We start from the raw sequence: 15,000 nt of genomic DNA, 5'->3' as shown, positions 1-15,000 counted from the left end.
CGTTCGGCAACTTTGCAACTCGGCTCCAGTGAAAGTATAAGAGGGCGAGGGTCAGGTGTGCTCGTCAGCAGGTCACGAGCCGCCTCAGCGCTGAATGCACCATCGCTTCTCTGCCTCTGCACACCATGGCCGCAAAAATGTGCCATCGCTCCTTTAACAGCACGACGAAAACGAGAGAAAAGACCGAGGTCGTTGCGATCCGACAGGACTTGGAAGGGACACCGAACATAAATACGCATTTTTTTTCTATGAGCAAAAATGTGGAAAGTTTCTGATTTTTTTTTCGGTTTGCCTCTGAGAACATTCTTCGAGTTGTTGCAACACCGACGTACCCATACAATCATTTGCCTTCCCTTTAAGCATTTCTCTCAAATAACGCTAGTCACATATAATAATAATAAATGACTGAGTAATAATTTCCTACGCTGTAATATAACAAAATATAATTCTAAAAATATAATAGAACCTAAAAATAAGTAAGTAAAAGAAGGTACAAAAATTTCAGTCTCGAAATTAAATGTTTCTCCTTATGACACCAAAAAATTCATTACGAATACAGTCCCGACCTTTATAACAGTTAGCACTGACTAATAAAAAGCAGGTCTTGCCTTACACTCCAAACTTGGAGAAACTTGGAAGAACTCGCTTGATAAGAACAGGGTCGATCACCTTACATAAGCGCTCGGGATCTACTCTCAAAACACGCTCTTCATTAGGCTTAAAAGCTACGTAATCCAAAGGTAAATTCCTAATAGAGATGTGTAAAAAAACGTAAGAGTATCGAGTCAAACAGGACTGAGTAGTGGTGTTCCGAAGGGTTCAATCCTAGGTCCTCGACTGATGTTATATAAGACATTAACCAAAAACTGATTTTTTTTTCTTTTTTTTTTTGTAATTTTGCCCAGGTAATAACGAGAGAGGCATTGAAATCATTCTATCTCCAAACAACAAACCAAGGCTGATTTGAATTGTGAAAGTAAAAGACGCCGATACGTCAACAAAAATCTGAATGCCACATAACGAAGACTATGCCCTGTTTACAAAGAATGCAGACAATAACCCGTAGCCTTGAAATCTACGAAGAAAAATGCCAGTGAGTCAAGTTAACTGAAAGTGGAGGAACAATGCACGAAAGCTTCGAACAATGCCACTTGAGACCACGCAACTCGTTTAAACCATGACGATATTCAAAATGCTTCATACCAGATAATCAACTTCTAGCGTTCGAGACGATGCTCATATTTAACCAAATTTACCAGACCATCTAAGAGGAGAGGCCCTAAATTTATATAATTAGAATGTCAAAGTCGAGACAACAAATCTCATTGAGAAATTAACTTTTTTCCCCGCCGCACCTGAGCCTATAAGATTTGATTCCGATGCTCTGTTTTTCTAATCTTTTGTAGAAACCTTCACAGTCGATGTTATCTGCCGTTTGTCTCAAATACAATATGTTACAGATCATTCCTGTCAGTGGGCACATGAACAATACTCATTCCAAATGTCATGTAGTTTTGTCATCGTTATTTCATTCATTTTTAATCGCCTGTCACATGTTTCAAGAAATTAATAAACTATTTAAAAAAGTTAAAACATCCAATTATTTATATTTTGCGGCCGCCTGTCGGAGATTTTCAGAAATAAAATCCGTAAACCAAGGAATAAAATAAATGTGGCCAAAGGGAAGGGCCTCCTGGGAACAAATCACCCGACATAGCAATATCATCTGATAACATTACTATTATTATGGTCATCATTGTAATATCAGTCTTCATAATTATCACTCATGTGTGTGTGTGTGTGTGTGTGTGAGAGAGAGAGAGAGAGAGAGAGAGAGAGAGAGAGAGAGAGAGAGAGAGAGAGAGAGAGAGAGAGAGAGAGAGAGACTGAGCATGTGTTTTAATTACTCAAAGGTACATGTGGATGGCAAACACTAAAAAACAGATCTAAACTATACACTCTAAAGTCAAACAAACAGCAATCAAACATATATCGAATCTATTCTCTCATAACCTAATCCTTGATGTATAATAATAATAATAATAATAATAATAATAATAATAATAATAATAATAATAATAATAACTTAAGTTTACTTCAACCTCACCTGATAAATCAAAAACAAAAGAGCAAATTGCCTTGGAGGAACGCATTGTAACGATGTGAGAAAACTATACTTTACGAGATTTATTATCTCACATTAATCGCAGCGAAAAAAATAGCTTGTCTCCCATTTTCTACATCGCCGAATTCCCGCCAAAATTTCCCACTACCTGTTCCCTTTTGCCCGGTTTATCTGACAATGCCGAATTCCCGCCAAAATTTCCCACTACCTGTTCCCTTTTGTCCTGTTTATCTGACAACTTAACAATAGAATTATGAACGTTTTGTATTGCAAGTAAGGTTACGCAATACGCCCTTAAAAAAATCTAAACGTAGCCTTTGTTCGTTCTTCATTGCAATGTGAAGGACATTTTTTTTCATTATTCTTTCGGATATGCCCTTGATGCGGTCTGTCAAGGAAGGAGAAAAAGAATATAGAAGAAAAAAATAATAATTTCCATTTTTTGCCACAATTCTTATAGAATGATTAAAAGGAACTTCTATTACCGTTAATGAAAATGGATTTTTCGTTATAGTTGTAGTGATAAAAGTAATACTTTTTTTTGTGGTGATGGTAGCAATGAAACTAGCAAAGAGGTAATGAGAGTAATAATGTAACGGTGTTGATGTCAGTGAAAAAAAGAAAAAAAGAAAGAAAGAAAAAGGCGGTAGTGATGATGTCATAATGATAATGATGAGTAATTATATCGAAGCTAATGATGAACATGATACTGACGATGATGATAACTAAAATGATAACCCAAACAATAACCATAACAAAGCAACAACGATGAATTTCTAACATTAATAAAAGAAAGGCACCAACAAAACTAACAACAATCACAACCCCGCCTACAACCAACAACAAACAACAACAAAAACAGCGCCATCAACCAACCAACAAACAACAAACACGTGCCAAAGCATATCACTTTAATGACAAAAAACAACAACCGTATCCAAACAGCTGTTCCATACACCATATGCCTCTTTCTCCCACACAAATAAGAACTATAACATAATGACTTTCTTGTGTGTCATAGCTGTACTTTCCCTCCTCCTCCCCCCCCCCTTTTTAAAAGCGAATCATTAATACGATCCAACTTTCTCCTTTCTTCGATAACTTCTCTCTCTCTCTCTCTCTTCTTCGATAACTTCTCTCTCGCTTTCTTCTTCGATAACTTTTCTCTCTCTCTCTTCTTCGATAACTTTTTTCTCTCTCTCTTCTTCGATAACTTCTCTCTCTCTCTCTCTCTTCTTCGATAACTTCTCTCTCGCTTTCTTCTTCGATAACTTTTCTCTCTCTCTCTCTTCTTCGATAACTTTTTTCTCTCTCTCTTCTTCGATAACTTCTCTCTCTCTTCTTCGATAACTTCTCTCTCTCTCTCTCTCTCTCCTTTCTTCGATAACTTCTCTCTCTCTCTCTCTCTCTCTCTCTGTTTTTTTTAGCTGGTCAGAGGAATAAGATTTTTTAAATCATTTTTTCAACGCCTTTTCCATGTCACTGACTTTATTAAAGTTATTTACAGACTCATATATCTATCCTTATTATTGTTAATATGCTGTTGCTAAAGTTGTTATTATTGGTATTATCATTACTGATGGTATTCTTGCCGTTACTGATACCACTACTATTATAATTTACTAATACCACTTGTTATTTCCGTATTATAATTTTGACAAGCATTCACGTAAGATATTTCATGATTATTATTGTTTTTATGACTATTTTCAACTATATTCCGACTGCTAATAGTCACATATCCATATCCACAGTATTATAATCATCACTTTTATCTCGTCCCATGAAAAAATAAATAATAATAGAAAAATACATATATATATTGACTTTAAACCGTATCCAAAAATCAACAACAACAACAACAAAATGCCCCCCCCCACCCCGAAAAAAAGGAAAACAAGATAGTAAATAAATAAATAAATAAAAAATCAGATTGGTAAATTAACAAGACGAATAAATCCAACATGTCCGCTAATGAGCATGTCGTAGAGAGTTAAGGAGTGAAAGCTAGAAAGGAGAGACGCGACGGTGTTGCTAACAGAAGGTCATAGAAAGTGAAAGGTTTGAGAGAAGAGTGATGCGGGAAGGCGGTGGGGAGGGGGAGGGGGAGGGAGAGAAAGAAAGAGGGAGGGAGGGAGAGAGACGGGGTGAGGGGGAGGGAGGGAGAGAGACGGGGTGAGGGGGAAGGAGGGGGAGGGAGGGAGGAAAGAGAGGGAGGGAAAGGGAGGGAGGAAAGAGAGGGAGGAGAGAGAGTGGGAAGAGAGAGGGAGGAGAGAGAGTGGGAAGAGAGAGGGAGGAGAGAGAGTGGGAAGAGAGAGGGAGGAGAGAGAGTGGGAAGAGAGAGGGAGGAGAGAGAGTGGGAAGAGAGAGGGAGGAGAGAGAGAGTGGGAAGAGAGAGGGAGGAGAGAGAGTGGGAAGAGAGAGGGGGAAGAGAGAGGGAGATGAGAGAGGGAGGGAGAAGAGAGAGAGAGGGGGAAGAGAGAGAGAGGGGGAAGAGAGAGGGAGAAGAGAGAGAGAGGGGGAAGAGAGAGGGAGAGAGAGAGAGAGAGGGGAATGAGAGGGAGAAGAGAGAGAGAGAGGGGGAAGAGAGAGGGAGAAGAGAGAGGGAGAAGAGAGAGGAGAAGAGAGGGAGAAGAGAGAGAGAGAGAGAGAGAGAGAGAGAGAGAGAGAGAGAGAGAGAGAGAGAGAGAGAGAGAGAGAGAGAGAGAGAGAGAGAGAACTGGATTGATGAGGGAGAGGGGAAGGTGAGAAGAATGGGGGGGGGGGAGAAGGGAAGGAAAGGGAAGGGAAAGAGGAGGAGGAAGAGGAAGAACAAGAGGAGGCAAAGAAGAAAGAAAAGGAAGGAGGAAAAGAAGGTGAAAAAGAATCAGCATATTTGTACCTTAAATCACCAAGTCCTGAACAGCTGGAGGAAAGAGTATGGCAGACAAGGAAACGTTGGTACCACTGTCTTTAAGATTCGATGAACGTCTGAGCGTGGAAGAAAAAGGACATTGGCAACGCTGCTTGTCTGAGGATGAACGGCGAGGTGAGAGAGGTTAGGGAACGTTGGCAACGCTGCTTGTCACAGGATGAACGGCGAGCTGTGAGGTTTGGGATCGTTGGCAACGCTGCTTATCTGAGGATGAACGGCGAGGTGAGAGAGGTTAGGGAACGTTGGCAACGCTGCTTGTCACAGGATGAACGGCGAGCTGAGAGAGGTTAGGGAAACGTTGGCAACGCTGCCTGTCACTGACTCCAATGAACAATTGATGAAAATTGATGACTATGCAATTTGGAATAATTGCAAGATGTGCAATTGCATTTTAAACAAAATCAACGATTATTTGAATTGGTAAACTTATGTAAAACTTAATATCACGCATTTCGCCCGATCCTGCATACTGTTCCCGCAAAATGGTAAGGCTGCTATTAATTTTTGCATGAATATATTATTTTGCGGGGTTCATTAATTGATGCTAATAAGATAATGATTGCAATTGCTGAAATGAAAAAAAAAAAAAATCCAGTGAGATTTGTTGACCACGCTATCGAGGGAGCCAAAGTTCTATATTTTTTTTTTTTTTTTTTTCATCGTCGGAGAATACAGGCTTACCTTTTCAGAAACTCAATGGGAGTGAAACATCTATGAAAACGACTGAAAGAATTAAAAAAAATAATAATAATAATAAATAAATAAAAAATCACTTCCTGAAGGCTGTGCTCTTATACGCAAAGTTTAGATGGTTCTAGACCTTGACATTTGCTTTTCTAGATTTTGCTTGACAATTCGCCTACGCGCAGTATACAAATTTATTTACAACTATCCGCTTCAATAAATCAACAAACAAACCTCACGAATAAACCACAAAAAAACTATATACACGTCACACCCAAAAGACCAAAATGCTATAAAAATAAAACCACAAAAAGGTACACATTCCCAGCCCCACCCACCTCCCTTCCTCTCGGCCAATGAGCGACGAGAACATGTCCTAGGGTAAGGCCCCCTCTCGACCAATGAGCGCGCCAGCTGATCATGGGTAATGACCGTTCGACCGTTGGCCCCAGAAACAGGTTCTCTTGTCCCGTCGTGTGTGTGTGTGTGTGTGTGTGTGTGCGTGTGTGCGTGTGGATTTGTGTGCGTATGCGTGGGACGTTTTAGAGAGGGTAATGGCCTCCCATTCTTTCGCTACTTCTCTTCCTCTTTTGTTTTTGTTTACAGCTCTGCTATAGGCGCTTTTGCTCCCGCTTCTCTCGTCTTTCCTTCGTCTCTCTTCATCTCTGTTTCTCCAATTAGTTTCAATAATAGCACATAACGCTGAGAACGAGTACTTTGCACTTGTTAACTATCTCATTCGGAATTATGTTCAACACTTTATATATTCACAGTAAAGCTAATTCACCTCTTCCTTCATGATGTCTGACAGAGCACCAGGAAAATGGCATATAAATTTTTAACAGCAAAGAGCCCATCATTCCTGACAAATAAAACAATTATTTAATGCCGTAAAGCGCTTCCATTAACAATGACTAAAACATTTATTTTAGTTATTTTGAAAATGATGTTGATTACTGGCCTGTCGGTGTAAGGTATGTATGCATTTAACAGGAGCAGGGAGGAGCGAGCGAGCGAGAGAAAAGAGAGGGAAGGAATGAGGGGAGGAAGAGGGAGGGAGAGGGAAGGAAGGAGGGAGGGAGGGGAGAGGGAAGGAAGGAAGGAGGGAGGGGAGAGAGGGAAGGAGGGAGGGGAGAGAGGGAAGGAAGGAAGGAGGGAAGGGGGAGAGGGAAGGAAGGAAGGAAGGAGGGAGGGAGAGAGGGAAGGAAGGAAGGAAGGAGGGAGGGAGAGAGGGAAGGAAGGAAAGGAATAGGGAGGGAGAGAGGGAAGGAAGGAAGGAAGGAGGGGGGGGGGAGGGAAGGAGGGAGGGAGGGAGGGGAGAGAGGGAAGGAAGGAAGGAGGAGAGGGAGAGAGAAAGAGAGGGAGGGAGACAGGGAGGGAGGGAGGGAGGGAGGGAGGGAGGGAGGGAGGGAGGGAGGGAGGGAGAGAGAGAGAGAGAGAGAGAGAGAGAGAGAGAGAGAGAGAGAGAGAGAGAGAGAGAGAGAGAGAGAGAGAGAGAGAGAGAGAGAGAGAGAAGAATGAATGAGAAAGAGGAAGGGAGGGAGGGAGGGAGGGAGGGAGGGAGGGAGGGAGGGAGGGAGGGAGGGAGTGAGAAAGAGAAAGAGAAGGAGAGACACAGACAAACAAACAGAGTGATACAGGGAGACAGAGACAAAGCCAAACAACAAACAAACAACCAACCATCCTAACGAATCAGAGCCAAGCAATTCCGACAGCAACAGCCTCCTTGCCCCTCAGCCCATGCACAAACATCGATATGCTCGCCTAAGCTCTTATATATAAACATAAAGGTGTGGACACAGTTCATTAGCATCCAGGCTCCCCCAAGGCCACGCCGTCGACCTCCAGGTGTTTTATCTACAGGAAGACGCACACTGAAGGTCATGGATGGGAGGAGCCTGATAAGGAAGGGAAGAGGGGAGGGATAGCAAACGATAATAAGGGTAATGGTGATAATGATAGCATCAACAGGAAGGATAATAACTAAAAGGAAGGAAAGAGGGGGGTGATAGGAAATGATAATAATGGTAATGATGTTAATGATAGCATTAACAGTAACGATAATAACAAAAACAACAATAAATATAATAATAATAACAACAACAATAATAATAATAATAATAATAATAATAATAATAATAATAACAAGAACAATAAACAATATCAACAATAGGAATCAGGAGACAGAGAGAAAGGAAGAAAAATAAGGGGGTGGGGAAGGATAAAGACGAGAATAGGAAGGGAGCTGGAGGAGCGAAGGATGAGAAGAGGGGACGAGACGATAAAAATGAAGATGGGAAGATAAGGAAGATGAAGAAAAGGGAGGGAAGGAAATTGAAAGATAAAGCCAGGGTAGAAGGTATAGAATGAATAAGGAATATCGAAAAACCTAAATGGAGAAAGAAAAGAATGAAACGAAGGGAGATGAGACAGAAACGAACAGAGGAGGAACACGAATAGAGAAGAAAAGAAGGAAGTAACGAATAAGAATGGGAAGAACGGGAAACTGATAAGAAAAAAGAAGTAGAAGAAAGAGAGAGAGAGAAAGAGAAAAAGGTGAAGGAGGATGGAATGGAGGAATAAAGAAAGGAGGAAGAAGAACGAGTGAAAAAAAATAGATAAGAAAAGCGTGGGAAGATTAGAATGAGGGGAAAAAGGCCTTAAAGACAAAAAGGATATCAAAGTATTTACAGTACTTATCCTAAACTACGGGTTAATTATCCTTCAATACAAAAGAAGTGTCGACAAGAAGAGATTAAAGAAAGATGACATTGACTAATCCAGGTGATAAGCGGGAAGACGAATACTGAGACATAAAAGTGCATTGAAGGCCAGGCGAGTTGACGGACATACATACAGATAACACACACGCACACGCATAGAAACACACACACATATACGTACCCCCCCCCCACACACACTCACAAACACACACACACTCAGACTCACACTCACAAACACACACATGCACACACACACACGCACTCATACACACACACACACGCACTCATACACACACACACACACTCATACACACACACACGCACTCATAAACTCACACACTTACAGACTCACACGCACCCACACCCACCCACACACACACAAATTCCTCAACAGCCTGATAAAAGACACAAAGCTCCAGAGACAGACAGTGAGAGAATAAACACGAAGTCAAGCAAACGAAAGGAACCAACGCAGAGAAGGACCAAAATATGTGGGATATTTTGTCGGCGCTGCTAACCTTGGTCTGGCGCTGAAGGTCAGGCTCGGCGCTAGCACTGACATCTTGCAAAACACTCACCTGACGACGACGCAAAGAACACCCCCATGTTGCAGTGTTGCGACGATGTGGTACTTCCGTCTAACATGTGGACTCACTCAGGCTTCGTTTCGTATTTCATCGTGTCAAGTTTTCCCTTTAAAGCGCTGGTTGAACTTTTAATTAACTGTATAATCGCCTGGGTTCTAACTGGGTGCGAATAAACTTTTAATTCACTGTATAATCGCCTGGGTTCTGTGTAACTGGATGCGAATGAACTTCATTCACTTTATAATCGCCTGGGTTCTGTCTAACTGGGTGCGAATAAACTTAATTAACTGTATAATCGCCTGGGTTCTGTCTAACTGGGTGCGAATAAGCTTAATTCACTGTATAATCGTCTGGGTTCTGTCTAACTGGATGCGAAATGTCCATTGGTTATTGAGTTATAAAAGGTGTTCAGTGTGTTCAATGGTATGACGCATATGACTTTTCCTTTGGTTGGAAATATCGGGGTCGCGATCTGAACTTTGTCTTTGGGCCAATGGGCGAGGAGAGGTGTTGTATATATCTATTTAGATTCGATGAGTGTGATCTTGTCTTCATTGCATTTAGTTATTTTGAACTGATACAGATGACATATGGTGGATATCGAAGACAAGTCACACGCACACACGCACACGCACACAAACACGCACACAAACACACACAAGCACGCACGCACACACGCGCACACACACACACAAATCAACACACACAGAAAAAAAAATCTAAAATTGCGTCCAAGGAATGATGAGGCGTATAATATGCTTGACCATATAAAACTAGGCCTCTAAGGAACTGTAAAATCCGAGGGGAGGGAAAGGATCGACGGGGAGGGGGGAGGGGGGGGGTATCTTTTGGCACGACTATCTCCGGTGCAAGATTCTGGAAAAGCTTCAATGTGGGGGAACAACGCTCAACATCGAGACAGAAAGAGAAAGAGAATATGTGTGTGTGTGTGTGTGTGTGTGTGTGAGAGAGAGAGAGAGAGAGAGAAAGAGAGAGAGAGAGAGAGAGAGAGAGAGAGAGAGAGAGAGAGAGAGAGAGAGAGAGAAAGAAAGAAAGAGAGAGAAAATGTGGCAATGAGGCTGGTAGGAACAGTGATACACAAATCAAATACAAAGGCAGAGACAGCGAAACACAGACACACACACAGACAAAAAAAAAAAAAAAAAAAAAGAGATAGAAAGAGAGAAACAGAAGATCGACGAAGGTTGTGGCATCATCAACTTGCAACTCATCTTCAACCGCTTCCTCCTCTGAATTCAACTCACCCGCAACGAGAGAGAGAGACTGAGAACTAAAGATTTTGTTGTTATTCAATTGGCATCTCAGTTATACTAGCATCTAGACTCTCACTTTCCCATTTTTGTTTGAAAATGTGACCTTTTTTGCTGCTGTTGTTGTCACTGCGACGTATGTTCGGTGATGTCAAGATGTATTCTGTAACGTGTGGATTGTGTTTGTTTCGTAAATTTCTTATTCAATTTGGCACAGAAAATTATATAAATTTACTTTATTTGTGTGCGTGCGTGTGTGTGTGTATGTATGTGTGTGTGTGTGTGTGTGTGTGTGTGTGTGTGTGTGTGTGTGTGTGTGTGTGTGTGTGTGTGTGTGTGTGTGTGTGTGTGTGATTGTTGTGGCCACGGCGATGTGTGTTTCGAATGATTCCTTTCCATTTTGATTTTGATTTTTTAGCGTTTTTTTCATATTGTTGAAATTACGATTTTTGTTTGTTTTCCGTGTTCTTCCTTCTTCCATTCTGGCTAAGAAAGTGCTGCGATCTTCTCCCCGTTCCTTTGAGGTCAAGCCGCTGTTCTCTGTGCGTTTTGGAGTGATGGTACAGCAAAAGGTCGATTGGCTTTGTCTGGTCTGGAAGGTAAATATCACTCAAACCTGAACGCCATCGAGGATTGTGTAACCCTATCACTTGTTTCGCGATGATTCATACTGCACCCTTTCTATCGCGTCCTGTCCTCGCCCCTTCCTTCCCTCCTTCATTGAACCCCACTTCCCTTCCTCCCCTTCCCCACTCCTGCCCCCTTCGCCTCCTTTATCGTCCTTCTTTACAATCCTGGCATCCTGTTTCCTCCCCAGCCCCCCACCTTCCTCTCTCTCTCTCCCCCCTTCTCATTCTCATTCTTCTCCTCCTACAATCCAATCCACTCCTTCAACTCCTCCTACAGCCCTGCTCCCCCTTCTCCTCCTCCTACTCCTTCGACCATCTTCCCCCTCCCCCGCCATCCTACCTAACCTCTTCCCCCCCCTCCTCCCTCCGCCTCCCCCCGGCCCTCCTCTCCTCCACCTGGCGTTCTTTGCCCACCTCAGTCTGGCCTGGGATCCCGCCCTGCCAACACTCCTCCGTGGTGGTATCCGCCGTGCCAACGCCCGTGCCCACGCCCGCGACCCTTTGACATTCTCCTTGGCTGTACCGGAGACAAGGCTGACCTCGAGTGATACTTCCAATCGGTGAAGGAACAGTGCCTCGCCCTCCAGCCCGCGACCGTTGAACCGCGCCATGGCATGCAAGCGCTTGTCAAAAGTGACGAAGAGAAGGGGGGAGTAAATGCAACTCGTTCACTCTCTGGGCCCAAGAGCGGTGGGAGCGCGAGACTCGAGTGTGTGTGTGATATGTCAAGCGGTTATGACTTCTGGTTTTTGGCCATGTTTTGCCTGTGACGTCGCGTCGTGCTGAAGGAACACCCTCTGTCTACCTCAACATTCCCCTCAGAAAAAGAAGAGGGAAAGAAGACCCCGTTTAATACCAGTACAGATACGTAAAAGAAATATATATAATATATAATTGATTAATTCTAAAAAAATATATATATAAGCCAAAAATGTGTGATTTAAAAGAAGACTCCCCTCAGGCCACGGAAAAGCCTCTGGAGGATAAGCCAGTGGCGGATAACGAGAGTGAAAGGCTGAAGAACACAAATCCGACAGACGACACAAAGGCGCGCGCGGAGGAGAGCGCCCAAGAGCCAAAACAACTTTCAGAAGACGCGAGGAGCACGTGTTCGAACAGCTCCTCCGACACGTCGTCCTCGGCTTCGTCTTCGGACGCTTCCACCACCTCCACGTCCTCCGGGGGTCCAAGCGACGCCACGGAGGGTGAGCCGTCGAGAGTCATCAAGATCGAGGACTCCGGAAGGCAGTTCGACGTCGTGGAGCCCACCAAGCCCAAGACCTGGTTCGCGGCGTTCAAGTTAGTCTCGCTCACCCGCTGTCCTTCGCTTGTCGAGTGTCAGTCTGGCAAACAGTCAGCGTAGGCGCTGTGCTTTCAGGATCATCCGAAAGCGCTTCATCATCTTAGTTTCAAGAGCACATATCGCCTCAAACCCGTAATTAGTAGCTCGGATGCAGATAGATAGATAGACACAGAGGGGGGGGCGATAAAGAGAGAGGGGCGGGGTGATAAAGAGGGAGGGAGAGAGACGGCGATAAGAGAGAGAGAGAGAGAGAGAGAGAGAGAGAGAGAGAGAGAGAGAGAGAGAGAGAGAGAGAGAGGAAGGGGGGGAGAAGAAAAAAGTGGGAGGGGCGGGGGGAGAGCGTAATAAAGCGGAGAGAGAGAGAGCACGAATGGCGCTGCTATCAGATCATCCAATACAACGATTACATCAATGCCATCCTTGAAAGTTTAAACTAAAAATAACCATTAATCAGACTCAAGATCATAATTTACTAAAGCCATTTAATTAAAAACAATCCATCCTACATACTCATCCCCCCCTTTCTTCATGTCAGCTTAACCCAATTCACGTCTACAACAAAGATTTAAAACAAAATCTGATAAGTGACTGAAAAACGCAAACCACAACTACCACTTTGATTTTTTGCCAGTACAGTTAATGGCAGCAAAACGAGGGAAAAATAGGAAAAAATAAAAGAAAAAGGGACACACGAAGTAGCCTTGAGGAACCACCAGACCGCGAGAAACGACACCATTGGCTAGTTCAGTGTCCTATTTTTCTGTTGGGTCGTTTTGTGTCCTGTTCAAATGTCACTTACACCGAGGCAGCGACAAAGGGTTCACTTTCGCGGAAGAGCAACGGGAGAACGGAGACGAGTCCACTAATTGTTATAATTACACAACGGCAATTAAATACAGTTGGTTCAAGAACCCTAAACCGTTTGCCATTGAGTGCGGTTGCTATTGTTTTTTAAAGACAGAGATGCTATCAAGTACAGTTAGTTTAAGGAATATGTCGCTGTTTTTGGTACACAACTTAATACAGTTGCTTTTGGGATAGTTATTTGTACCGAAAAAATGATAGTTACGACTATTATAACCACGTATAGTTAAATAATAACTGCCCTTAAGTAGCTTTAATTTACAAAAAAAAAGTTGATCAAAGTACAAAACAGCTTTTATGCACACAATCCTTCAGAACACAATGACCACCACGCGCAGCTGCCTTAAGGACACAGTTTCATTGCCAAGAGAGACGCAGGACGGACGCAGGCGACCGGTCCGGAGTCCCGCAAGTCCTTGGTCCTGTTGAGAAACATCCTGGCGGCAGAACAGGGAAGGTGTCGAGGACTTTATCGTAGCAACACAAGACGATGGCATTGACGGTGATAATGATAGTGATGACGATCGTGTTCTAATGAAGGTTCTTACATACCCAGCATCATTGTATTTTCTCCTCAGTGTCTCGTATAATGCAGTTATCTTGGGACATTTAGCATCAGTTTATTTCCTTTGAGTGTAGCCATCTCACTGTACGCAGCATCACTTCAGCACCAATACCATCTTCTCTTCTCCTCATATTTGACCCGTCTCCACTCACTCGTTATTACTCACTCACGCCCTCCTCATCTCCTACTTCACAATCCCCTTCCCCTCTCTTCCCTCCAATACGAGACCTTCTTTCCCCCTCCCTTCCCTCCCTCCTATCCCATCACGTATCCCCCCTCCCATCCCATCACATTTCCCTCCTCCCTCTCATCCAATCCTTCCCTCCCATCGTCCTCCCCCTCCTCCCCAACTCCGCATTCACTCCCATCCCCATTCCCATCCCTCCCATCCCACCATCTGTTCCCCCTCCCTCCCATCCTATCTCCACTCTCCCCCCCCCCCTTTCCCTCCCATCCCATCCCCTGTCTCCCCTTGCCTCCAACCCTATCCCCTGTCTCCTCCTCCTTCCCTCCCATTCCATCCCCTGTCTTCCCCCTCCCTCTCCTCCCATCCTGTTCCCCCTCCGTCTCCTCTCTCATCCCCTGTCTCCACTCCTCTCCTCCCAACCCCTGTCTCCCCTTCCCTCTCCTCCCATCCCCTGTCTCCCCTCCCTCTCCTCCATCCCCACTCCCCTCCCATCCCACCCTATCCCTGTCTCCCCCTCCCTCTCCTCCCATCCTCTGTCTCCCCCTCCCTCTCCCCCAACCTTCCCATCCCTGTCTTCCCCTCCATCCCACCCTATCCCTCGTCTCCCTCCCTCTCCTCTCATCCCCCTGTCTGCCCCCTCCCTCTCCCCCAACCTGTCTCCCCCCCCCCTCCCTCTCCTCCCATCCCCTGTCTCCCCCTCCCTCTCCTTCCATCCCCTGTCTCCCCCTCCCTCTCCTCCCATCCCTTGTCTCCCACTCCCTCTCCTCCCATCCCCTGTCTCCCCCTCCCTCTCCTCCCATCCCTGTCTCCCCCTCCATCCCACCCCTATCCCCTGTCTCCCTCTCCCTCTCCTCCCATCACCCTGTCTCCCCCTCCCTCTCCCCCAACCCTGTCTCCCATCCCCTCCCTCTCCTCCAATCCCCTGTCTCCCCCTCCCCTCTCCTCCCATCCCCTGTCTCCTTCCCTCTCCTCCCATCCCCCTGTCTCCCCCTCCCTCTCCTCCCATCCCCACTCCCTCCCATCCCACCCTATCCCCTGTCCCCCTTCCCTCTCCTCCCATCCCCTGTCTCCCCCTCCCTCTCCCCCACCCCTGTCTCCCCCACCCTCTCCTCCCATCCCCACTCCTTCCCATCCCACCCTATCCCCTG

The 15,000-nt window shown here is 44.7% G+C and overlaps 2 protein-coding genes across 4 annotated transcripts in view; one reads left to right on the top strand and one right to left on the bottom strand.

The window, feature by feature from the left end:
• The window catches only part of LOC113820188 (carbohydrate sulfotransferase 1), a 49,281-nt gene that overhangs the window by 10,335 nt on the left and 23,946 nt on the right, over positions 1 to 15,000 (top strand). For 2 of the 3 annotated variants that reach the window (XM_070125552.1, XM_027372471.2), the window contains exon 1: positions 11,345 to 12,232. The exons of the other annotated variant lie outside the window; for it this stretch is intronic. In XM_070125552.1, the coding sequence (XP_069981653.1) occupies positions 11,865 to 12,232 (368 nt within the window). In that variant the 5' untranslated portion in view covers positions 11,345 to 11,864. Of the gene's footprint in view, positions 1 to 11,344; positions 12,233 to 15,000 lie in introns of those variants that run through there. 3 annotated transcript variants of the gene reach the window in all.
• LOC113820187 (solute carrier family 35 member G1) overlaps positions 1 to 15,000 on the bottom strand; it is a gene marked incomplete in the record, with an annotated part of 60,138 nt that overhangs the window by 27,123 nt on the left and 18,015 nt on the right.

The sequence above is a fragment of the Penaeus vannamei genome, chromosome 9 (assembly GCF_042767895.1).
Source record: "Penaeus vannamei isolate JL-2024 chromosome 9, ASM4276789v1, whole genome shotgun sequence".
Taxonomy (NCBI): Eukaryota; Metazoa; Arthropoda; class Malacostraca; order Decapoda; family Penaeidae; genus Penaeus; species Penaeus vannamei.
This window is presented reverse-complemented; position numbering and strand designations above follow the sequence as displayed.